The following is a 27,871-nucleotide window of genomic DNA, read 5'->3' as shown; positions in this document are numbered from 1 at the left end:
ATAAACTATTATATATTATTTGACCTCCAGTTTATTGGCTAATTATATAATAACCCTAACACACTTTATTAATTAATTACATATGTGACCCATAAATCTTACATTGATATGATACAAAATTTTGAAGGAATAATTATCTCTCTCTTTAACAAAAGTATGGCTTTTATTTAATTCAATTCCATTAACTACGTTATCAGGAATTAACTTTTGGTGAATCTTCTCTTTTTTTCACAATGTTGTGGTTTTTTCTTTTCAACGTGCTTTTCTGCCAAATCAAGATATTTTTGTTAATTCGAACTTGATAAAATTTATCCCTCCAAATCAAAAAAAAATAGGATCTTGTTTAGATAAACACTAATGTATAAGTTATTTAATCACAAGGTAAAATAAAATTAAACTATTTCTATATAAGTCATAATTTGTTTTTATAAGCTATCTAGGATAATTTACGAAATTAGATAAAAATAGCTCTATATGCGCTCCCAAAAAGTTTCACAAATGTTTATAAGAATGAATATGACAATTTTGCACTTGTATTGAAGCATTGGTGTACAACAAGTACTTTGACTAGCATAGTATTAGATTATTATATGTATATATATTTGTTAAAAAACCAAAAATTTAAACCTAAAGACTAGCACCAACCCTGGTGCAACTTACTTCCTTGGAGTACCGTTAAATAAATTGAATTAGACACTATGAATAGCAACAAAAATGCTATCTGACTCATTTAGATGTCTTGTTTCCCTGTGGCTTAGTTTGACTAGCTGCTGCAGACATTATGCGCAAGCGACTTGCAATTTCGGTGAAGGAAGGCCTGACTACAGGATTCGGCGCCCAACATTGCTCCATCAGTGTTCTCCATTCGAGATCACAGTGACTAGGAATGGTTGGCCGCAATGTGTTATTTACAATCCCACCTGCACATAGAGGCACATAGAGACAAATATTGATGACCTGTAAAATTATACGATAATAACTCATACTAACTTCCACAGTAACATTTTATGATCGATCAGCTCTTTTGAATGCAAAATAAAATAGACTATCTAATTGGTTTCTTATATTGACTTGGTGGTATAGGAGAAATATTTAGAATGCTGCTCTTTATAGGAGAATCCTCTGATAAACCTAAAGAACTCCGTGACCAAAAGATTAGCCCAGTGTTTGGATTGGGAAAACGAAGCAATATTATGAAGGAAGTCCAAAATTCTGACACTTGCTACGAACATTTCCCCCTCCCCTAACAAATTAACCTAACATTTGCTTAAAAAAATTAAATAATTCCTCTAGCGATAAGTGCTCATCCCAGTCAAGTATCAGACCCTAATCTATGTGTTTATGTTCTTTATTCTCCTCATGAAGACTCTATTTTTTGTTTCTCTATTTTCCCTACATCTATTTTTGAGAGCAACGATAATGAAAAGAAAAATGAACACAGAAAGTCTTTAATCTACCAAACAGCATGTTATTGCTTCAATATAAAGTAGAAACCCATTTGAAGATGATGCAAAAGACTATATAGTTCATATAGCTCTTCAACAGGAAAAAATAAAAGACAAGCAAGAGAAAAAAAGATTACCTATAATTGCACCATAGTGCATATTGGCATATGGCTCCTCACCAGTTAAAATTTCCCATAAAACTATGCCAAAGGAGAACACATCAACCTACAAGATCAAAATGCAAATTCAGCAATCAATACCTGGCAGCTGCAACCCCACAAGAAGGTAAAACAGACATGGAAAACAAAAGGGTGAAAACTAAAACAGTTTTGAAGACTTTCTTTGCCTGTTACTTTTTAGTGATAAAGTCCAAATATAGGATATGAACATAAGATTTTCGTCCGTAAATAAATGAAACTAGATGTTAATCCGCGCGTTGCGCAGTAAAATTTAATATATTAGTGAGTATAAAATAATAATAATAATAATAATAATATGTAATTTAAAAGTAATATAATTTTTGTTTTAGAGTAGAATATACTCAAACATTTATGTGTCAAAAGGTAAATATATTTTTGAATAGCTATATACAGACTAGGTTTGATGTAGTACAAAGGAAAAGATAAAACTTTGTTGACTAATACAATCCATGTAAAGTATACTGAAATATGAAACTATTCATAAGATTTTGAAAGTTTAGAAATGCAATTTTTGTCTTTAATTTTTTTTAATGTGAAATTGGTTAGTTCAAGTTGTTGTTTTCATTGAAGTGTTCCTTTCAATGATATATTTGTTAAATAGTTATACATTTCTTTATTGTTAAAGTTGTACATTTAACTATAATATGTTCTTCATTTTATACGATTTATATTAGTTTTGAAACATTAATTTTTATAAATTTATGTACTTTTTGATATTTTTAATTTTATATACTCATCGTAATTTGGTCAATCTCACTGTCAATCTAAACATGTACTAAACGATATTGTGTGTCTTACGGTGTATTATAACATTCATTCATGAGTGGTACTTTGTTAATAACAATGTTCATAATAGTATTCAAAACATTGAAACAATTCTCCATGTGTGCAAATATATGTGATATATATGGATTATGGAAGAGACACTACAAAGCAAAATAAAAATTTCTTAAGGTTCAAAAACCTTAAATAATAATAATGTTTTTTATATAATAAAAATATTAATTACACAAAACCGTCAAGCCAAATGAAAATTCAATACATAATGTAACCAAATTTTATAGTTATGGTATGTTGGATGGAGAATAGTTTCAATTACTTTAACTATTGTTTCATCTAAATAATTAGATTGTGAAATGGAAATTTTCAAATAATTATTTGGCATGGTCAAGAAACTTCAAGAGAAGGTTTCAAAAAATTATAAGCAAGAAGAGTTTGTGGATGTTTATATCGTTTAGAAGGTGAATAGTGAAATGGTTAAAAGTTAGTAAAATGGTTAGAAGTTATTCATTTCCAAATATTTAACGTTATTCATTTTTATGTTCTTTCGATTATGACTTGATTTGAGTTTTTTAAATTATAAAAAAAAAAATGCTATGAGACACATTCAGCATCATAGTAAAAACAATCACTTTCTATGCAATGGTAGTTATATACGATTTTCAACATCATAGTAAAAAACAACGAATCCCATTATCATCGCAACCCGCTATTGGACCCGCTCTATAACTTTTTCAAAAACACAAGTTTTTTTTTTATTCTTCATTAAGGGTATCTAGGTCGTTTGGCACTCACTTAAGCCTTAATTTTTTATTATTATAAACCCACAAAGGGATTGGTTCAGCATTGTGAAAAAGAAACCATTTTTGTTCTTCCTCTGTTTCGTTCTTGCTCTGTCGCCATTGTTCTTGCTCTATCATTTTCGTTCTTTTCTTACTCCGTTCAACATCATTTTGTTTCATTCTTGCTCTGTTCAACATTGTTATGTTCTTGCTCTATTGTTTTCGTTCTTTTTTTGACTCTCCTTTGTACTCTGTTCTCTATTTTGTTGATTACAATTACTATTAGAACTTGATTTTGATGTTGGATTTTGGTTATTAAGTATGATTACCCCTTTAATTTTGTGTATTTTGCTAAGTATGTATATTGTTTGTATTTTATGTTTAGTTTATATACTGTTCGTATTTTATGTTTAGTTTATATACTATTATTTGGCCTTCGCAATAGCAGTCATCCCATTATTCGTGATCTCGCTATCTAATTTTTAAGGTTTTGCATTCTGTGCCGCTATCTAAGACTGACAACATAACATAGCTTGAATCAAATGCAAAAGGTGGTTGAAAAATAGTGGTTGGATCTTAATGTGTGTATGTAGTCGAACTTGCATTGTGATGCTTTACAGATATTGAATAGTTTATTCTTTTTTGTATGAGTTAATACTAATGTGGATGGGTCATTGAGTGATAAGTTGGAACTAAAATTGCAAAACGTATAGAATAATTGTACTTGGATGAGCAAGTGAAAAGATTTGCATTACATATTGGTAAAACAAAATAAAATGGAAGTAGAAGATGGAAATTTAGTATGCTTTAAAAGGTGTCACATCAGAATTTTTGTGAGTTAACAAATATTGGAGTATATGGCATAATAATATTGAGTTGTCGCTAATAGAATTTGGGAATTTTTTAATATATTATAATAGATGGATAGATAGGAAAATTTAGATGCGTAAGATTAAAAATGGTCAATCGAACATAATTATATTTCCAACAGTTCTGAGTAAATGAACGTAATTATATTTCCAAAAGTTATGAGTAATAGAAAGTTTTGTTGCCATATGAATTGAAGGAAAGTCCAACATCAAGAAGGGACATCAATACAACTCATTTCCTTTGTTAATATTTCAATTTTTAGTAACGTCACAGCAAATCAGAGAAAATCATAATAGGTAGAATTGAGAAAATTTTAAATTTCCGTAGTTAAAATTTCCTTAGTGGATTGGAGAAATTCGTTTGATTAGAGATGGCTTAAAATATTACCTTTTCTGAGACCTTGTTGCTGCTTCCATTCAGCAGCTCTGGCGCCATCCAAGGTAGAGTCCCTCGCACACCACCAGTGACCAAGGTATTTCGTTTAATTTTTGACAAGCCAAAATCACCAACCTGGGAAAGAAAATTTCTGATTGTTTTTAACATGAAAAAACCGTGATATATCAAAGTTCGTAGAAGATTACACCAGTATTAATACCTTGCATATTGGCCTTAAAGGATCTTTCAGGTTCACAAGCAAATTGTCGCATTTTAAGTCAAAATGCACAATGTTTTTTGAGTGTAAATATTCCATTCCAAAAGCTGCGTCCATTGCAATTATCAGCCTTTTGCGACGATCAAGATACCTAAAAAACCATGTTCAGATTCCTTAACCAGACTCATCCGAAAACAGGACATGATATCCATTACTGTGACATTCTTGCCGACACAATAAGCTTTAGCTAAGTAATGCTTATCACAAGTATCTACCAAATCATGAAAGCTATCCTAACAAATTTGTGCCTCCCACCCATCCAAGAAATAAGTTATCATAAAAACTAATTTTCATCAAATTTGATGCAGTAGTAAACATTGATCTAATAAAAGTGCTGCACGGTAAATAGGTAATAGAAATGCCAAAGCTCTTTTTAAGCGTATTACCTATCCTTGCGAAGTAACACATGCCTAAGAGAACCATCCACCATGAATTCTGTAACAGTAGCCATTGTACCTCCCGGTCCATCCTGTACCACACCGTAAAATGCAACTACATTTGGATGATGAAGCTTTGAAAGAATGTCAGCTTCTCGCCAGAACTCTGCAGTCTGAGAAAAGATGCAAACATAATTTTACTTGCCTCAAAATATATGCTTATCATTATATAACGTCATAACAATAAGAAGCATTCTCTCTTTAATTTTAAAGAAAAAGAAAATAGTACATGCAATCAAACAGACATTGAATGACAAGTTACCAGTCTCTCTTGCTCAGATGATCGACCAGTGAAGCAGCTCTTCTTTATTCTTTTGATAGCAACATCTGTTCCTCTCCATTTTCCATGATACACAGTCCCAAATGTACCAGAACCTAGTTCCCTCAACTCTTCAAGATCTTCATTCTTAATAACCTACCAGTTGCACCAAAACAATATAATAAACAAATGAAATTTTTTTCGGTAACCATTCAAGCATGATATTATACATAAGTTGAGTCTGTGGAAGTTCATAAAAAATATATAAAACAGATCAATCATACTGTAACCAAATAACCATAAAAGCCACATGTAGCAACATCAAATGAGAGGACAAAAGTCTAAAACATCATATCATAGAAACCATCCATGATTCTGAGGAGTCTAAAACCAAATAGCAATTTCAGAAAGGACACTCATTGGAGAGTAGAAAAGTAACGATTCTAATTACTGTTGTGACAACCTCTACAGAAATTATATGCTTTAAATGATTGTAGTTAATCCCAGCGTTTCCCGGCGAGATCCCGTTGTCCCGGTGCGGTACAACGTCTAACCGCGACGGCGTGTCCGCGACAGCGTGAAACAAGATCCCGACGAGATTTGGGCGAAATCCCGCTATCTCGGCGTAGTTAATCCCAACGTTTCTCAGCGAGATCCGGCTATTATTTTTTCCTTCTTTGTTTTATTGTTTCTACTTTCACCTAAAAAGAAGACGTAGAATATGCTAATGAAGATGATGCTTATCTTTGATTCCTATTCTAGAACATGCATTTGAGTTTTAATATTTAGTGATTTTATTACTGTGTTAAAGACTTCAATATGCATCATCTTTATTTCCTTGACTTTTGTTGGCATTTCAATGTATGTTTGACTAAGAGTAAGACTTGTAAATTCTTATTACTAATTATGAATGTTTCAGAGTTTGAGTTATTTGTTAATTTTGCATGAAATATAGATTTATATAATATTATTCATGTAATTTGTTAAAAAAATAGCAATTATCCCACCTATCCCGGAAAGCGTTATCCCGCTATCCCACTTTTGAGGTTGGCCGCGACGCACCACTATCTGGGATTAACTACCTAGAATGAAAGGATGTGTGTCATGTTCATATCTAGAATGTACTTGTATGGATCCAAACAACTTACTATCAACACACTTCTGAAGAATTCAACTGAAATCATGAACCTCAATAATCATAGAAGTGACTAAGAACCAGGCCCACCAAGTGTAATCTTGTTAGTTCTAATGCAAATTATATGGGATATGTATACATGAAAAATATATCTGCCACTCTCTGTATTGCCACCATATTTCAGCAACTTATTGGATTGGATGTGATCAACAAAGATGTGGCCAGGGATTAACAGATTTGAAACCAAAAACCCAAGGTAAATCAAAACCAGACTGGACCGGCCGGTCCGACTAGTTGAACCAGGAATCAGACCTGCATCTAGTCCGATCAGCCTCTAAACCGTGGATCAAACTGGAAAAACCGGCGATTCAACTGGTTTCCCAATTCCAACCGTATTTTTCCTTTTTATTAAAAGTACCAAAATGACCTCGTTTTTAGCCTCATTTTAAAAAAAACTTGGGAATTCAAGAAAAAAGAATAGGCGCAAGGTTCATAATATTCCTCTTCTGTTATTTTTTAGAAAGGCAAACACACTTCTATTTATAACTAAATCCCCTCACTGCTTCCCACATATTCATCGATGGGGGGCTATTAAAACTAATAAAGCATAAATGCAAGCATGATTTCCTCTTCTGTTTCATTCCAAGGGTTGCTAAGTTTCTATGCTATATCTTGTACTTAGTAGGAAACCATATTTGCTTGTTCCCTCATTACTTTGAATTTTCTTGTCAATATAAAGTTTAATATAGAATTGCATGTGGGTGGTGGCAATGCAAAAATATGTGCTGAAAATTTGGGCAAAAAACTGGGAGTAGTGATGAACTGTATGTGTTTACAGATGTATACTGCTAGCCTGTATGATTGTTAACACTTCATATTTTCTCCAATTCTCTAGCATAAATTTGCTAGATATTGGCCATTATTATTAATGCAAACATTTTACTTTAAAAAAAATACATATGCTTTAAATATTTAAACTGATAAAGCACAATGCTGTTTATGTTTGTGCAAATGAACACTTCTGATATATTTTATGTAGAATTTAATTTTTAATGAAGTAAAAATATAAATATTATGTAATTCTTTATTTATTATTGCTTATATATTATATTAAAAATAAAATTTATATATTTATTCACTACTGATTCAACCCCGGTTGAACCTTGAATCGGTGAGTACACCGATTCAATATCCGGCCCAGTTTTGATTACCTTGCCAAAACCACAACAGATGGTGTGGAACAGCAAACGTAAAACATGGGGATGGTGACAATATATTGCACCATACCCATGTCCTATTTTTTCTATAAAATTGTTATATTTGTAAATCATATCCTATCAGATACCCGTACCTTACCTAGACAACATATCTTGTTATTGTATATATTAATACATATGACAAAGTTCCACTTACAAAAATCAGATAAACAGGCACTGGTTTAGCAGCAGGTGAAATTTTTTTCATGAGGGGAGTTCATTTAGCTGAAAACATAAAAAAAATGTTCCCTTCAAAGGTGTATAAAATTGTATATTTCTCAATACAGTACTCCTAATCCTGAACTCCATTAAGAGCATACTTACAGCATTACCAAAGTACATCAGAAATTTCTACATAGAAGAAAACCAAAGCAGATAAGAATGTTCAAGGGAAAGAATGAGATTTTACCTGCACAGTACTGAAATCAAAATCTCCTAAAGAAGGATCAAGTGGAGATAGATTATAATTTTTGGTTTCAAACTTGCTATCCTGTTAAAGAATAAGAACTATTGTTAATGGAAAGGCATATATTGATTCTAGACAGATACTGGAACCAAAAACAATTAAAACCGTACCTCGAACTCAGACTCTTGTGCTCTTAGGTTTTCCATCATAACATCAAATTGCATACTTTCGGTGTCAGTAAGTGGGGAATGGTCATAATTGGATTTCAGAACATGGGAATCCTCACGATCTAGAGGAACTCTATCAGTTGTTTGAGGTGTAACATGATGAGATCTATTATCCCCTGGTTCTCCTATCACATGTGAAAAACCAAGATGATCTTGATCAATAAGAGAGACATTATCAGAAAGCCCTTGTTGTGCCAGCTTTCCAAAATATGACCAACTTTTAGGTTGATGATTTTCCATATTTACACTTAAGCCCATTCCATCTGCAGATAGTGGATTCAAACTGGAGGGATCTTCGTCAAGTATTGCTTTAGAATACATATCAGAAAGCAATTCACGGGGAAATCGATCATCGATATCAATTAGAATGTCACCTTGTACTGGTTTGGAAACATTTGGGGGGAAATCTTGAGAAACACCTTTGTTTATGTTTGCAGCTAAAGAAACAGGTAGTTCTTGCACCACATTGTTATCATTAGATTCCTTCCCATAGGCTTCACCCCAATCAATATCTGGAAGATTGGATGCTAAATTATCAAGGCGTTCAACAGAGGAAACATGATGAATAGCAGGAAGATCTGATTTACCATATTTGGTTTCGGTTTCATCAAACAAGGGCTTGATATGGTTATCTTTAGTTTCCAAATCTTTGTTTCCTTCGTTACTCAGCAAGACTTGCTTCAACTCAGGATCCATGTGCTCTGATAGGCTTGACTTTATCGGGCTGTTTGTATCAAGCAGCGGTTTATTCATTTGATGTTTGGCAAATCCATTGTCATTGGTATGGTCATCTACAGGAAAAGGCTTTGCTGAAATACTTGGCTTCTCAACTGGACCTAACAGACTACCATCATGCAAGTTGTCACCAGATTCTGTTACTGGATCCTCCGGTTTGATATCAGAGAGCAAATCTGCCACAAGAACCTGAGAGCTGTGTGCATCATCTGACTTTGAGGACCGATTCAGGACCTCTACTTGCTCCCTCGGAGTTCTTTCTGAATAGTAAACTCGTTTAGGAAGTGGAGGAGGATGAAGACAACTCAAATCAATTGCATTGGGGTGGGAATCAACATAAGCAGGGACAAATGAACTGCTAGATGTAGAAGACGCCTCTTCATAATCCTGGTGCTGAACATTTTTTGTGGAGGGGAACAAAGGTAGATGCTCCTTAGGCAGAGTAACTACAGTTGATGCTTCGGGACAATTATTTTTCAAGTGATCATCAAAGGGCTGTGACCGAGATGGGGATGGAGTTTCCAAGGATCCAACTTTACCAGGGTCACTCCCTTGTTTGCCTGAATTATCACTTACCGTTTTCACCCCCACTGTAGATGGTTCCAATTTTTGTATTTGTAATCCACTAGGTGGATGGTCTTCATTCAGAATCCCTGGATGATTGCTCAGAAGACGAGGAGACATAGAAATAGGAGTCTCTCCAACGACAGGGTTATGCGAGGGATGAAGTCCAGGGTGAACAGGATATTGGCGACTAATTTCCCCAGCTTGCGTCATTTGGTCACCGTAAGTCAGCCGATCACTTTGATAAGCATTTGAAGGCATTGGTAATACTTGCTGCGAAGATTGTGGAGCCAATGAAGTGTCAGATTTGTTGTTAGCCAAGGGAGCATTCTGGACACCAATAGCTTCTACAGCAACATTAATTGTCTCCCTTTCGATAGTTTTCCTATCATATTCACGAATATCATCTGCTGAAAAATCGACACCAAGTGGGGTTGAGTTGTTTCTTGATCCCAAATCCATGCCATTAACAGCAATAACATACTGGACCTCAGAATCTTCGCCTATGCTGCTGAGAGCGAACTGAGCATCTTCTAAATCGTTAATTGAGAACAAAAAAATCCTAAGCTTTAGGGGAGGTTCTCTATCTTCTATAAGATTATACTCCTCCATCATATTCTGCAAATCCTCGTCAGATGATACAGATACCAAAGCGTCAAGATCTTCGCCAGGAAGTTGATACTTCAGTATATGAACCAGATTATAGATTAGCAATGCTTTTTGCCTAAGCTCCAGCCAAGATATGTCTTTTCTCAAACGAATAATACGTGTCTGACCTCCCACATACCTTAGTTTTCCATCACTTGGCCTTGGTAATATTCTACCACCAAAGCTACAAAGACACTTCATCATCCTCGATGAGCTATCCAAACCACCATAAGAACCATAACCACGCCCAAATTGACCAGTGTCCTGATTCAACAAAGTTCTTGATGTTGATCGAATTGACCCATAGTTGCTTCTGTCTCCAACATGTAACCATGTACTCTGTCGGTTAAACTCTGCTGGACCTTTCTCAACCGTTGAGCGCATAGAAACGCCCGACCCATTCTCAGGTCCTGCGTGACTGATTCCTAAAACGCCTTTCAGCTCCATACAATTAGTTGTAGAATTGGAATCATTGACATTTGAAAATACAGGCTTCTTAAGATTTATCCTGTCTCTCATAAATTCAAGAGCGAACTCCTCGCCAGTTTGTATTGAATAATTCAGTACTGGTTTAACGTCTGATGTGCTATGGTCAAATGGTCTTCTATTAGAATACATACTGTCCAGATAGTCCTGCATTACTGACTGAGATCCTGGCTGGACTTCCTCATTTCTAGGTTCCATGGTGGTATTGCAATGAAGCTGATTTTGGAATCTTGACTGTTCCATCATACCATATTTTTTCTCTTCACGACAGAATAATACCGACCGAGGTAAAAACAAGTTCTAGACTTCCAGTAATGCCGTAGACACCATACAAAATTGTGGAAGAATCAGAACACTTTGAAACTCTCAAGAAATACTACTAACTTTTCGATTCACAAATCGCCGCTTAACTGTACAATTTCCTGTGAACAAAATGGAATTAAGGCAATAAGCTTGAGCAACAAATTGATATGCAAATATATGGTTAGTGCAGAAGGAAACAAAGGGATTAAGCATCTTCATTCTGAAGCTGTGAAGCATGGATACTGACACAAATATTAGACACAACACTGACACGTCGACACCGGTAATAAATTTAGAAAATGAATTAATTGAATGAAATCAAGGTGTCGGTACGTGTCAGTACACCGACACGTGTCAGACATACGGAATATGAAGTAACATATAAGTTAGCGTGATATTTTGGCAAATAGCATAGAAAAAGTGTGTTTTTAAAAGCATCGTAAACAACTTCAATTTTCAAAAATTAATAACAAATTTGAGCAAGAGAAATACGAGACTCGCAGAAAACGACATTCAAAGAAAACTCTAACTTCCTTTCCATATCTATAGGCCTATTATAGGCCTATTATATCTCTTAAGTGTGGGCATAAAACCAGTTATAACATCTCCTTGCTCATTTCCCAATACAATTCTCACAAATCACGTTAAGACGTGTGTCTTATACTGAAGATGCTTTATCTTCATTTTTCAGGATGAATATAAAAATATATATATTATGACCTGATCATGTTAAGACACCACTCTAATATGCCAGCTCACGTGTGAAATGTTTCTCAGTAAATAAATTCTGAAATAAATTGCACACATCTAGTACTACAACTTAGGAAACTTTAAATATCAGCATTCAATATTAATGTCCTAAATAATGTGTTTTATTTTGTGATCCTAGATCAACACAAGATTATCAACAACAACTTAGGGTTATCTCTTACTTATACCACAAAAATAAAACATAAACATGACGAATAACATTTGAAGCAAAAACACTAACAACACTTACAAAAGAAAATGAAAAAAAAAAAAACACTGCAAGAATATTATATAACAGAATAGAACAAGAAAATTAATCTTGGTACCTACCTGATGGTAACACAATGGTTGAGAAAAAAGAAGCGATTTTTGAAGTGGAAAGAACGATTTGAGGGGAGAAGCGAAAGAAGCCATTTAGAATCTGTTACTTTGCCCCCATCACGCTATCTTTTGGAAAGTCTGAATCTGTTTCCGCTCAATTTTCCCGGAAAATGACGGCACTTTCACTTTCTCTCTCTAAAAGAATGGGAAATTTCTCTCTCTACAAATTGCTGTGTTTGTTTGTGCGCCGCTTTTTCTTTCTCGCCAAATACATACAGTGTTTTTTAGATTAATTTCTCGCCTAATATGTACAATGCGTAGTTTTTTATAATACAAAATGTGAGGGGAATTTTCAAATGAAATTTTTTAATGGATATATTAATATGATAAAATTAAAATAATAACGTATCACTCATGAAAGTAGTTGTAATATTTGTGTTTAATATATATGTTAGTTATTGAATTAATGCATCTCTTAAATTATTAAATGTTATAATTTTTTTTAATAATTGTTTTCTTTCACCAATTATTATAATTTTTTTATAAATAGAGATGTTTTAGAAATAGAGAGGAGAATACAAATTTCATGTTACACGAGTCAAATTTATATTAAAAATATTTTTAAATTATTTTGTATTTTCTCTAATGCACAAGAGTAAATGAAAGAACTTTATTATTTAAATTATCATTAATCAATAGATTTGATGTGAATGTGCAATTGACTTTAAGGATGTCAAAGTATTTTGAAGGGGATTCTTCGGTTAATCTGTTTGCGTCCAATATACATCGATTGATGGGGACGAATCGAACTTAAAACTTACTGTGATACACACGCTATGAAATTTATTTGTGCAATCTTCATCATTATCAATTTCATCATATTCTTGTTCAAGATTTAAAGCATACCCCCAACAAAAGATCCAACAATCTTTAGATTCGATATTTGTTTTAATTTATTTTTGAACAATGGCGGTTTCTTTAAAGAAGTTGGACAATCACATATTTATGACTACGATGAAAGGTACATAATTAATTTATATTAATATATGACATGTTTGATATTCATATATTAAGTTTAAGTTAAATATAGTATATTTGTTTGGATTGCAATTCTTGTTGCCTACTTGCTAGCATATATAATTGATTATCATTTTATTATGGTTTATATATGCATGAATTTTGTTTGTTGGGATTTTGAAAATCAGTATATGTGTTTATTTTTACTAGTAGCATTGTATGATTTTGACTATTGGCAGTGGCGGATCTTGACCGAAAAGGTTGGGGTGGCCGACATAAAAATTAAATATATAAATAATATTATATAGCAAAAAATTAAATTGTAATAAACACAAAGTGAAATATCAAATAATTTAACTATATGATTTAAGAATACTTTAAAGTAATGCTCTACGCTCTTTAATTAACTTGAAATCATCAATAATAGACTCAGAAGTGATACTTGCAGCAATTTCTCTTTCAATATAAATCGTCATGGTATCTGCCAAAAAGTCATCTTCCATCTTGTTTCTTAACCTTGATTTAATAATTTTCATTGCTGAAAAAGATCTTTCAGTTGTGGCAGTAGAAACCGGAAGAGTCATGATAAGACGAAGTAGTCTATCAATCAAGTAGAAATTTTGCGTCTTTTCAGTTGCAATCAAACATGAGCACAATTCTTGGATAGTTGATAAATTCTTCAAATTTAAATCTTGACGAGCATCAATTAAGAAATGTTGGAGTTGAAATTTCAAATTAATCTTCTCTTGCATGTTGAAATCCACAGGGTAATATTTTTCAACTAGAGTGCAAATTTTTTCAATGTTAAAAGATTTATAATTATCCTTAGGAGTCAAAGCACAACTTAGAGTTAACAAATCTATTGCTTGCTCACTAAATCTGTTATTCAACTCTTGTAATTGTTGATCAATGGCAGTAAAAAATATTTCAACTCTAAAATAATGCTCTATTGTAACCTGACCTTGTTGAAGACGAGATCGTCCAAATTTTGTTGTTGAATGAACATCGTTGAGATCAGGAATTTCAATATCATGTTTTTCACAAAAGTTCTTCACTTCAGTAAATAATGCATCCCAACCATCTTCTCTCAATACTTGAATAAGATACTTTGTTGTTCCAACCAAACACATGGCATTAACTATATCCTGAGATTGTTGTTGTAAGGCTTGACAAAGTATATCAGTTATCCCCATAATTTTTTTCATCAAATGCAAGATAAATATAAAATCAAACGCCTTCAAATAATTATAAGCACTATCAGCATCCCCACGTGTAGAATAACTTGCTCTTTCATTTGTAATTTTTTTTAAAACAATACAAGTTGCCTCATACATATTTATCAAGCTACAAATAGAAGAGAAATGTGATCCCCAACGAGTATCCCCAGCTCGTTTCAAAGTACCAATTTGATTTATACCTTTACCAGTTACAATCTCATCAATTTCTAGCAAATGTGCAATTTCCTCTAATTGAGCAGCTTGTAACTCATCATGACGCTTAGTAGAAGAACAAACAACATTAACAACAAAAGTGAGCTTCTCAAAAAATTTATGAATTGGAACAATTTCTCTTGATGCACTAACCAAAGCAAGTTGCAATCGATGAGCAAAACAATGGACATAGTATGCGTAAGGACAATCTTTCATAAACAGTGCTTGTAAACCGTTCCATTCTCCTCTCATATTACTAGCACCATCATACCCTTGACCACGCATGTTAGAAACATCAAGATTATGTCGAGAAAGTATATCACATACTTTTTCTTTCAGAGTTAAAGCTGTAGTGTCTTTAACATGTGCCACAAAAAAAAATCGCTCTTGTATTAAACCAACTTTGTCAACAAATCTTAACACAAGAGACATTTGTTCCCTTTTTGATTCATCACGAGCTTCATCTACAACGATGCAAAATTTGGAATCACCAATTTCTTCACATATATGTTTTCTCACCCTACTAGAAAGAATATGCAAAAGCTCTTTTTGAATTTGATGTGAAGTATATTTAGAATTATATGGAGCATTTTCCAACACAACTTTCGCAACTTCATCATTGTAAGTTGCCAAGAGTTTTATCAATTGAAGAAAATTGCCTTGATTTCTTGACCCGCTAGTTTCATCATGTCCCCTAAAAGCACAAGCTTGAAGTGTTAACCAACGAACAGTGTCAATTGATGTCTTGAGACGTATTCGATTCTTCAAAATTTGTTCTGAGCTTTGCACTTGAAAAGTATTCCTAATATGTCCATCTTGATTCAACAAGTCTAGACAAGCTTTCATTGCATTGTTGTGTGGTGAGCAAGGATCCATCCCTATGTGTTTGAGAAAAGCGCAAAATTTTCCATTTTTAACTTTCTTCCAATTTCTAAAACATGTACCAATGAAGACATCTGATCCAGGACGTCCAGTTGGTCTTTTGCTAAATAGATAGCATGGTAAACAATATGCAGCATCTTTAGAAGGTGAATATTCTAGCCATGAAGAAAATATGTTAAACCAAGCATATTGAAACCGTCTTGGATGAACCTCGTTGCCAGATAAAGGATATTCTTTTAAATTTATTTGATAAGGACCAAATTTTAGATACGCTCTTCGTATTGCATCCAATTTATTTGGTGGATATTGCCAAATTTGAGGGCGCTTTCCGGGATCACGTTCTAAACATTTCTCAAAGTCATCTTCGAAAACTCTAGGAACCTTGGAAAGACGAATATTATTTTCTTCAATTCTTGGATTCTCAGAGATAGTTTCAGATGTAGAAGTTATAATTTCTTCATCTCTTTCACCGTCACAAAATTTCCTCTTGAAAAAAGAATCAATTCTTTTACTCTTCTTCATTCTCACAAACTTATCTAAATCAATCAATTATATGCAACAAAAAAACTAAAACACTTTATATGGACAAAAAAACTCAAACAAAAATGCAACAAAAATCAAACATTCTTATATGCAACAAAAAAACTCAAACACTTTATATAGACATAAAATCAAACACCTTATGTGCGACAAAAAACTCAAACACTTTATATTGATATAAAATCAAACACCTTATCTGCAACACAAAAACTCAAACAAAAATGCAACAAAAATCAAACATCTTATATGCAACAAAAATATTCAAATACTTTATATAGACATAAAATCAAACACCTTATATGCGACAAAAATCTCAAACACTTTATATTTATATAAAATCAAACATCTTATGTGCAACACAAAAACTCAAACAAAAATGCAACAAAACTCAAATATCTTTATATAGGCATAAAATCAAACACTTTATGTGCGATAAAAAACTCAAACACTTTATGTGCGATAAAAAACTCAAACACTTTATATTGATATAAAATCAAACGTGCAACACAAAAACTCTAAAGAAAAATCAGCACTAACGTCTAATTGAAACTTCAAATTAAAATTGCAAACTCCAAATCAAAGCTTCAAACTCAACACTAACAATACAAGCTTTAAATTTCATGCATACATTAATCAAATCTAACAAAAATCAGCACTACCTAACAAAAATCAGCAATAACAAAATAGAAATTTGAACCTTTTGAACAAAGTAGCAACGCGATCTGGAGAGTTGCGGCGAACAAAGAGGCGAGAGCGACGAACGGCCACGAAGGCAGAGGCGGTCGCAGGCCCGCGGTGAGCAGAGGAGCGATTCGTTTGTCGGAGGCGGTCGCGCGGTTCGTTTGACTGGCACAGAGGAGGAGCGGTTGGTTTTTTGGCAGAGGCGGCCGTCGTCTGATTATGGAAGAGGGAGAGAAGGAGGCTGAATGCAAGAGAGAGGGGAAGAAGAGGGAGAGAAGGAGGCTGAATGTGAGAGGGGAAGAAAGAGAAAATAAAATTAGGTTTAGGTATTTCTGTAATTATTTAGTTTTAAGGAGGGCAATTTAGTCATTTTACCTATAATTTTTTTTTTTTTTTGAGGTGGCCGTGGCCCCTCCCTGTCCCTATGAAGCTCCGCCTCTGACTATTGGCCAATAATTTGGTTTCAAATCTTATATTTTGAAATTATTGACAAAAAAAAATGCAAAAATTGGAATAACAATATGTTGTAAAAATTATATTTAACATTTTAATTTTAGAAACAAATTTGGCGTTGATATTAATTACCATTGTCGTATATCATAAAGTTTATATGGTCCTAAATTTCTATGATTTTATGAAATACTCATAATGGTAATGCTACAACAAGTTTGTGTTTTGATACTAAAAGGTATGTGATTTTATTAGCATTCATATATTTGACTTATGATGCATGTTTGTGTAATAGTTTATTATAAAAGTAGTGTAAGTAACTTTCATAAAAATCAAGTGAGTGTTAATTGGTTCATACAAGAAGTTTTATTTTTATTTAAAATAGATGATCTCATAGTATATGTGCATGATAGTATCAAAGTAATTGTTTCTTGCTAGACTTGATATTGAAAATGATTTGGATCTATTTTAAATTATTGTAAGTTGACAAATGTTCATGGAAGAAACTAATAAAAAATATTGATGATTTTATTCATTATTTATTTTCTATTGTGATATTTATTTGGATTTACCATAGAACATATTTAAATATGAAACTTGAATTAACAAATAGAATTCATGATGCATGTATTAGTTATGATATAACTATGAAGAAATAGTTTCTTTAATATAAATGAAATAAATTCTTATTTGTTAAAGTGTAGATGACTTACATATTTGGACTCACCTTATAATAGTTGATTTTGAGAAATTTTTATGACCATGTTAGGTTAGCTTGTAGCAATATATATTTAATACATTCAATGTATTATATCTTAGACTTGTATATATTAAAAAGAAAATTTTAAATTGAGATGCTAATTAAATATAGTAAAAAGTAGAATAAGATTAAAAGTTTGTGTATGATAATTGAGATGCTTATTAATTGTATGTAATACAATGTAAAGAGATTACATGGAAAATGTGTCAGGCTTTGGTGATAGTTGGTCAACAATATCAAAAGTATATAAATGGTGTTATGATTTATTTATATGTAGATGATACGTTAATCTTTGACACTAATTTATATAAGGTAGAAAATATTAAAACTTAAAAAAAAAATTGATATGAAAGATTTAGGTGAAGCAAATGTGATTTAGGAATTAAAATAATAAGAGATGGTGTAAATATTGGTTTATCCCAATCTCACTATATTGAGAATGTGCTAAAGAAATTTGATCATTTTGATTGTAAATATGTTTCTACAACATTTGATCAAAATGTTAGTTTACAACCATATAAAGAATGTCCTATGACACAACTAGATTATTCAAAGGTACTCAGATTTTTTATGTAAGTCATGACTTGTACCTACCTGATATAGTTTATGTTGTTGAAAAATTAAGTCGATATACAAGCAATTCAAGTAGAGAACACTAACATGCTATTAATAAAAATATTAAAATATTTTAAAGGAACAATTAAGGCTTAATTGCAGTTTTGATCTTTCTATTTTAGCTGAATCACGAAAGTAGTCCCCATTTTATTTCTCCTCAATTGTAGTCCCCTAAACATAATTTTGATATAAAATTTGATGAAGTGTCATTTTTGTGCGCTTATTTTAGTGACATCATGCCTCAAGATCTCATGGTGCAACAATTGTACATGAAATTTATGATCATAAATGGTATGATGTGACTTAAAAAAAATGACATTTCATCTAGTTTTTTACCAAAATAATGTTTAGAGGACCAAAACTGGGGAAAAATAAAATGGGATGACTACTTTCGTGATTCAGCTAAAATATGGGGACCAAAACTGCAATTAAGCCAACAATTAACTATAGCTTGATTTATAGTAGATATCCTTCAGTTTTGAAAGGATATACAGATGTTAGTTGGGTAACTTATGTTGAGGATTATGTTTCACAAGTGGATGGATCTTCAACCTTGGCGGAAGTGCAATTTCTTGGGGTTCAAAGAAACAAACTTGCTGACACAACTATGGTTGCATAATTTATTGATTTAGTTGCATATAGTAAATAGGCTGAAAGGCTATGAGATTTGTTGTATGAGATACCAATTTGACCAAAGTCAATTTCATCAATATCCATACATTGTGATAGTCAATTCACACTATCAAAAATATATAACCAAGTATATAATACAAAAAATTAGACATATTAGTTTAAGACATGTAAATGATTTAATAGAGTAATATTCATAATGTTTTATAAAACCTAAAAGGAAGATAGTATAAAGAGTTTCTCATTTTAAAAGAGTTTTTAAATTTTTAAATTCTCAATTTTAAAAAAGATATAATAAATAGTTAAACTTTTAACATTGATTAACTTTTAAAAAAACTAAATTTTTCTTACGGAAAAATATGTAACAAACTAACTTTTAGTCGACCCTAACTAACTTGGCTAGAAATCAGCACTGAAGTTGCGTTCCTTGAAAGTATGAGAACTGTTCACCACCCTATCCAAGTTCTTTCAATTTTATAAAACAAAATTTTATGAAGAATTATTTGAGAAATACATTTATATTTTTATTAGTTTCATAAAATTGATTAATGTTAACTAAACTTTTTAACAAAAGTGAAATTATATATTCAATTCATTTCAAAATAATTGACTAGTTCGCAAACAAAATTTATCTTAAAATAATTAATATTTTCAATTATTTTTTTCCAATTGTATAATTCAATTAACAATACTTACCTTATTTTTATGTAATATTTTTTACTATACATTTATAACATTAATAATATATTAATACTTAATAATAATAATTTAATAAAAATAATATTGTTTTTATTGCATTTATATATATATTTTAATTAATGTGAAATAGTCGTTTAATTATTTTGACATGGTGAAAATAGTAATTTAAATTAGATGAAGCCGTTAAACATATTAAGAGAAAGCGGATCATAATTCTATGCGGATTACGTCAAAAATAATTTCTATGATTTCTAATCAAAGACAAGCGAAATATGTGCTTAATACCACGGGGGTTGCTCACTATGTGCATTTGATTTCTTTGACCGCATGTTTTTTTACTTTTAATGTTGATAATGCTTTTGATATTAGTAATAATAAATTTTTAATAAAATATTGGTAATAATTGAATCATTTATCAAGAAAAATATATAAATAAATAAATAATTATTTTTCATCAAATTATTTTTATTAAATATGTGTATATTATTAATATCAAACATGTATAGTAAAAAGTATTACATTAAAAATGATACATTGTAAAAAACTGCATTGAAAATTAAAAAAATAGATTATTTTAAGACAATATATTTGCAAGTAGAGAGTATTAGTTATGATACTTGGAGCTTTTGTTCTAGCAATGGTGCTTGAGGTTCCCCTCGTCTTTGCTTCTGAAGATGAAGTAATGGCTCTCCTCCATGTTCTTCATGAATGGTTGATAACTCTTGGTTTATCTAAGGTCATTTTTTAGTTTGGTTCCAAAATGGAGTATACTGTAAATGCTTGAATAATATATATCACATCATTCGACTTTATATATTTTCTTCCGTATATAAAATAATAAATGTATTATTAAAAATTTAATAATATCAATATTTTATTAATTAAATTAAAATTAAAAAATTAATTGGACTTTATTATTCACGAATGCTATGAGATTATCTCTTTTTCTACAAACTTTAATGTGATATTTATTCGTAGGCAGCCAATGGAGTGGTCCACTATCCTACTATGCCTAGCACCCTCGTTCATAGTCATAATCTACATTTCATTACCTTTAAATAAGTTATTTATTATCAATAGGTTAAGATTAACAAAAATTATTAGACTATGATAATAGTGTGAATTAGAGGTTGAATTCTCACTAATAAAAATATTTAAATTTAGTGTATAACGTGTTTCAAATAAAATTATTTTTTATAGAAGAAATCTAAAAATAAAGTGATTATTTTTTTTTTTATAAGTGAGCATTATTTCTCCAATAGAAATATATATTGCCTACAAAGTTTCACACATACGATGTATTTTTTTTGTATTTAATAATCTGGAGTTTGGTTGTAAAAAATTATCTTAGTTAAAATTCAAACTGAAATCATTTTTAATTTGTCTTTAATCAAAATTCATTAACCACTTGAGTTCAATCACTTGATTATACACTTCAATTTGATTGGTTACACATCTCACTTTATAAAATAGTTTGAAAAAAACTTGGTTCAATTTTAGAGTTTTTTATTCAAATAACCCTTTTTTGAAAAGAAAAAAAACACCAAACTATCTCCTTTTGAAAAAAATATACTAAATTACCTTTTTTTTTTTTTTTTTAAGTTATAAGTCGCCATTTGGAATGTCGACTTCCTTAAGGAAGCCCAAGTTCCAAATGGCGACTTCCCACATGGTTTTTAAAATAAATAAATAAATTCAATTTTTTTTAATTGTTAATAGAATAACATAAATATTACATATATAATTAATTAATATAATTCATAAAAATACATAAAAATAAATAAATAGAAATTTTAAATTATGAATTTTTTTTAGTAAATCCAAGTTCTAAATGGGCATTTCTCAAAGGTTTGTTTTTTTTTAAAAAAATTAATTCAATTTTTATTGAAATAACAAAAGTAATATATATATATATAATTAATATAATTCATAAAAATAGATAAATATAAATTTTAAATTACGATAAAGTTTTAGGAAATTCAAGTTCAAAATTCCGATTTCTCAAAGTTTTTTTAAAAAAAAAAAAATTATTTCAATTTGTATTGAAATAACAAAAGTAATATATATATAATTCATAAAAATAGATAAATAGAAATTTTAAATTACAATAAAATTTTAGGAAATCCAAGTTCGAAATGCCGATTTCACAAAGGTTTTTTTTTAAAAAAATTATAATTTTTTTTTCAATATTTATTGTAATAACAAAAATAATATATATATATATATATATAATTATGATTCATAAAAATAAATAAATAGAAAATTTAAATTACGATAAAACTTTAAATTACATAATTTATTCATAAAAAACATCACAAATTTTACAAATATTACGATAATTAATGTCGAAGGTGGGCTCCAGTACCACATTGCTAAGGTTTTCTCACACGTACGGGATTTTGACGACGCCTTGGTACATCACGAATTTACTGTTGTTTTTCTTCTTCTTCTTGATCTTCGTCTTCTTGTTGTGGAGGATGTCTAGGTGGAAGTGTTGCAGAAGAACTACTTCCACCTTGAGTCCAGTTAGATATTTGATTCAACGGAGTATATGCATTCCCAAAGCTTGAAATCTGAAAGTTTTGTTGACACACATTATTCAGTAACTGGGTAGCGAACTCAGGTGTATTACGACATATATATATATATATAATTAATATAATTCATAAAAATAGATAAATAGAAATTTTAAATTACGATAAAATTAGGAAGCCCAAGTTCGAAATGCCGATTTCTTAAAGGTTTTTTTAAAAAAAACATTTATTTTAATTTTTTTAATTTTTATTGAAATAACAAAAATAATATATATATATATATATATAATTAATATAATTCATAAAAATACATAAATAGAAATTAAAAATTATATTAATTAATAAAAATTATTTTTATGTATTTTTATGAATTATATTAATTAACTATATATATAATATTTATGTTATTCCATTAAAAATGAAAATAAAAATAAAAAATTGAATTTTTTTTTTAAAAACTATGTGGGAAGTCGTCATTTGGAACTTGGACTTCCTTAAAGAAGTCGTCATTTCAAATGGCGACTTATAATTTAAAAAAAAAAAATTATATTTTAGTATATTTTTTTCAAAAGAGAATAGTATAGTGTTTTTTTTTAAAAAAAAAAAGGATTATTGAAAAAAAAAACCCTCAATTTTGTTATTACAACTACTAATCCACTGTGGACTTCAATCTACGGCTAAAGAGGTGGTAATGCAACGTTATTGTTGAATTTTCATTTCAAGTCCACATTACTATCTTCTTCAAGAATTATCTATTTTATGTCATGTGCAAGCAAGCTATCACCATTTTATTTTTATATAATCCTTAGTTTCGATTATCAAATAATATTAAACTTCTAGTACTAGGAAAAAATTTCATATCGTAGCTAAGAGGTTTAAAAGGCATGTGCAAGGAGTGGGTGGTCAAGGGAAGCTATGGCCCTCCTAAACTTTTTTTAAAAAAAGTCATAATATTATAAAATAAATAAATTTATATTATTATGATACTTTTTTATACTATTATGATACTATTTGATATTGGGCCTTTTAAGTTACTACTCATACTTTTAAGTTACTACTAATATCATATTAAATAAATTATTCCTTCTCATACTTTTTTTTTTTTCGACTTGGTCCTTTATTTTAATTTTAAGTGACAATTTGATATTTTATGTTTTAAAATTTCAACAATGATATCCTTTTCTATACAAAAATTCAAAAAAAAAATTCAATCAAAACTCATAAAATTAATTATATTCTTCAATATAATACAAATTTCATCAAATTCGTAACGCAAATCTTCAAATAAACTCATATTTTCATACTTTATTTGATATTGTTAGGAATAAAGGACTAAATCCGAAAAAAAAAAGATAAAAGACTAAAACGTTATCTGAAATTAAGTTAAAGGACCACATATGTAATTTAGCCTATTTTTTTTGTCACACTTACACTTATATATGTTATATATCAAAAAAGCATTAGAAAATGCAATTGCTCCTAATATATATATCAATTGAAATTTGAAATCTAATTTTCTTTTTCAATAAAAAAATTGAATTTTATTGATTTGAATACATCCGAATGAGTTTAACATATTTGGAGGTTTAAAACGAAATTTTACATGAAACTTTTTTTAATTTTAATAGTATTCTTATATTAAAAATATTATATATAGACATAAATGCAATCAATATACGATTTAATCATAAAACTTTCCAATTGATTTTCTTTGCAATGCCACCAAACCACTACTATTCCCTTGTCAATAAATAAAATTGATAGTATAACTTATATTATTTTAAGACGTAATTTAGAGTCCACAAAATTTGAGCCTAAGGCTCTAGCCTTACATTGTAGGCCAAACAACGTTCCTTCATTTTTCTGCAGGTGCGTTACATTGTTTGACTTGTGCATTATTTGTTTATTTTCTTAAAACTAAATTATATATAATTTTTTACACTCAGCGTCAATCAATTATAATTGTGATAAATTATAATTATTAAATTATTAATAATATTTAGTTTTTATTATAACTACTTATAATCATTAATAATATTTAATTTTTAATATAATTATTTGTCATCCAATTGATCAATATAAAGATTTTTTTTATTTGTCAACCAATCAAAATTGTTATATGGTTAATATTATTTTACTTTTGTTGCAGTCTATACAACTGTTAATAATATTTAACTTTTGCCATAACTGTTTATAAAGTTACTCATATAATTTGCAGGGTAACACAGATTACATACATAAAAGACATGTTAATATGAGAGCACACCATTATAGAGATATAAAATATATACTATTTTTAATAAAGAAAATCTAGGGTTAGGGGTTTGTGCCCCAATTCAAGATAGGAAAGACCTTAAAGTTCATTAAACACTTACAAAAAATTTTATATTGATCTCTTTTAAATGACACTAATAAATATCAAATCTACAATTTATCAGATCTATTGCATTACATTATCCTCTATCAATGATGCATTACATTATCCTCTATCAATGATTCAATATATGCAAGTATGTGTAAACTAATCTTAAACTCGATTTTCAAACAAAATGAGATTTTTTTTTGGGAACAATTTCAATTATTTTACAAATATATTGCATTCAAAACAACAATATAATTTACTCTGTAAAAATAATATAGTGTAAGTATTTTTTTAAAGAAATATAAGTATATAAGTACATTCACAATAAAAAAAAGCTTCAATATTTTTTTGATTTTTTTAGTTCGTTCAAAATAAATTTGTAGTCATTTACTTTTTAAAATTTATTTTTAATCCCCTATTAATCAATCTTGAATTTTTGTATCCTCAATATTTTTTTATGATATAACACTCTCACTAAATTACGTAACACTTATATAACATATATAAATTGTATAAAATATTTTCTTTGTTATTATTTATTTAGATATTAAAATATTAAAAATCAATTAAAAACCTATCTTTCATTGTACTAAGAAACTATATCCTTTACCATCATCAACTCCAAAACTCGAATTCACAACCACTTTCACCAAATTTATTGCCACCGTCGCATCATTATTAACACCATCACTATCATCAAATTAACATCATCAACTACTTGAATATGGTGATGAACGGCTTAGTAATTTATATTTATAAAAAAAATCAAAATATATGTTGTATTCTATTAAATTATATAAAAATATTAACTTGATCTTGTAATTTATTTTTGTAATAATCTTTTACTGAAAATTGAAAAAATCTACAGTTTCAATTTTATTGATTTAAAATTAGAATGTGCAAGTATTTATAAATATAAATAACAAATTTGATACTAAAAAAAACACTCAAAGAACTGCCTTGCTAAAAACAAGATTTTCTTGGAAACAGGAGGATGTATTTTGCTAAAAATATACAGACAGCTTCTTCTCTAAAAAATTTGGGTTCGATAATACGCACTGCTTCCCACTAGAAAAAACGAATTCGCCCAACCATCTCCTTCTAATTGCTGAAGCTTTTTTATTCATAGCTATCTTAGATTTTCGCCAACCGCTTCCATGAGATTTTCCGGTTTAATCCAGTTTTTGGCCGGTTTAATAACATCATCACCAGTTCACAGAAGCAAACAATCAAACACCTTCGATGCACCAATTTCATTCTATTGAACTTTTCGCCCCTCCTTCGATTTTCGTATCGATTTAGTTGCTGCAGTTTAGAACTATGTATGGGTTGTTTGAGACCGTTATTTTTAGTTTTAGAATTTATTGAAATATATAAGTTATTTTAGATTTATTTATTATTATTAATTTTTGATTGAAATGTTATAAAAAGATAAAAATTATTCTTAAAAAATCTTAATCAAACGGACAGTTGATCTTTTTAATCAAAATCCAATTTTTCATTTTCCCTTAGATCCAACAAAATTGGGTTGTAACGAAGAAAAGTTCATGAGCTGAAAATTTAAAATAATTTAACGACCGCGATGGGACTCGAACCCACAATCTCCCGCTCCGGAGGCGAGCGCCTTATCCATTAGGCCACGCGGTCACTTTTACTTTTTAGGTAAGAATTACCTAATATATAATATACTATCATCTATTCTTCTTACTTTTTTTTTTCAAACTATATAAAAAATAAAAACAAAAACTAAGAGAATAAAAACTTAACATCAGAAAAAGAAAAAATAAACAAAAAAATTTCAAATCATGTAGATTTTCTGTACTCTTCATTGACACTAAAACTAATATTTGTTGTTTTCTCTTCATTCTTATTAGGGGTGAGAATAAGTCATATCAAGTTAGACTATGCAAGATCCAAATCAGCAAAAAAAAATTAAGGTCTAAATTTGAATTGTGGTTTATCATATAATCTTTTTAGGTCTGAATTTGACATTTAGTAAAGCCTAGTACAATGTGTTAGCCTATCTAAAAGTCTATTTTATATTAAAAAATTTAAATTTGTTGTATAGACATATTTTTAAATAAACTAACAGGTGAATACAATTAAACATTATTTTTAGATTTAAAATGATAATTTAAAGAATTTAACTTTAAATGGCAATATATTTCAATTGTATTATATTACAATCTATTTAAATATGACAAACACTAATGTAAAATAATATAATTAAATTACTAAACGATTAGCACATTTAAAACTTATTATAATGTTCAAAATCAAATATATAATAATAGTAATAACAAATATTATTCATATTTATTTAAATAGGTCGGCTTGATAGGCCTAATTTTTTTTATATGGGTTGTAGCCTAGCCTTTTTTAGCTAAATAGACTTAAAAAAAACTTAAATCTTATCTATTTTAAAAAAAGCCAGACGTGGAGTCTGTCGTAGACTAGACCATAGACTTCTATCAAGCGGCGTGATTTATTCCCACCCATATGAAAAATTTTCAGCAACATCTTTATCTTTAATAAAACCCTACAAAATCACCCCAATTTTTATGTTATTTTTATTAAACAAGTCATTTTTAAAGAAATTATTTAAACAAATAAAGTCATAATAATGTTTACAAATTAAAATCAAGGTATAGTACAGTCATAACTTCTAAGCTGATCATAACACACTTAACCGAAGGCTTCAGAGTACTACTGACTCCCTAGCTACATCAAATTGACCACATTGGACTCGCAATATAAGCTATGACTATAATATACCTTCATCGTCATCCCAAACTCTATATAAACGAATCATAATAATCTGAGACGTTCAGCCCGATCCACAACAAAGTAAGGGTAATCAACTGAAATTAACATATAACAGTTAACATATATGAAACATAAATAGCAAATAATAAAACATGCATATTTGTCACAATATCAAACCCAATTCATATGTTAAAACACCATAATGCAATGTATATATGTCAGTGCCCTTGATTCATGAATCATCACCTC

General features: G+C 29.9%; 2 protein-coding genes and 1 non-coding gene across 3 annotated transcripts; all 3 read right to left on the bottom strand.

The window, feature by feature from the left end:
* Positions 1-475: 475 nt before the first annotated feature.
* LOC101506621 (uncharacterized) lies at positions 476-11,273 on the bottom strand. Its single transcript, XM_004516183.4, has 8 exons — positions 8,393-11,273; positions 8,226-8,306; positions 5,429-5,581; positions 5,116-5,279; positions 4,673-4,820; positions 4,465-4,587; positions 1,583-1,670; positions 476-920 (listed from the first exon to the last, which is right to left on the bottom strand). The coding sequence occupies exons 1-8, from the start codon at positions 11,126-11,128 to the stop codon at positions 727-729; spliced, it is 3,687 nt and encodes a 1,228-aa protein (XP_004516240.1). The 5' UTR covers positions 11,129-11,273; the 3' UTR covers positions 476-726.
* A 2,377-nt stretch (positions 11,274-13,650) lies between these two features.
* On the bottom strand, positions 13,651-16,156 carry LOC101510467 (uncharacterized). The gene has a single exon (XM_004516192.2). It carries the CDS (start codon positions 16,105-16,107, stop codon positions 13,651-13,653), a length of 2,457 nt encoding a protein of 818 aa, XP_004516249.2. The 5' UTR covers positions 16,108-16,156.
* A 10,274-nt stretch (positions 16,157-26,430) lies between these two features.
* TRNAR-CCG (transfer RNA arginine (anticodon CCG)) lies at positions 26,431-26,503 on the bottom strand. Its single transcript has one exon. It is a non-coding gene; the product is annotated as a tRNA-Arg (tRNA).
* Between the last annotated feature and the right edge of the window lie 1,368 nt (positions 26,504-27,871).

Source organism: Cicer arietinum, chromosome 7, assembly GCF_000331145.2.
Source record: "Cicer arietinum cultivar CDC Frontier isolate Library 1 chromosome 7, Cicar.CDCFrontier_v2.0, whole genome shotgun sequence".
NCBI classification, from domain to species: domain Eukaryota; kingdom Viridiplantae; phylum Streptophyta; class Magnoliopsida; order Fabales; family Fabaceae; genus Cicer; species Cicer arietinum.
This window is presented reverse-complemented; position numbering and strand designations above follow the sequence as displayed.

Bases quoted from the DNA above. Each gene is read 5' to 3' on its own strand.
- LOC101506621 (XM_004516183.4), bottom strand. From the start codon at position 11,128: ATGATGGAACAGTCAAGATTCCAAAATCAGCTTCATTGCAATACCACC. The intron at 8,307-8,392 runs GTACGGTTTTAA...ATTCTTTAACAG, and splicing joins CACAAGAGTCTGAGTTCGAG to GATAGCAAGTTTGAAACCAA. The intron at 4,588-4,672 runs GTATTAATACTG...TTTCTTTCCCAG, and splicing joins CTTTAAGGCCAATATGCAAG to GTTGGTGATTTTGGCTTGTC.
- LOC101510467 (XM_004516192.2), bottom strand. From the start codon at position 16,107: ATGAAGAAGAGTAAAAGAATTGATTCTTTTTTCAAGAGGAAATTTTGT.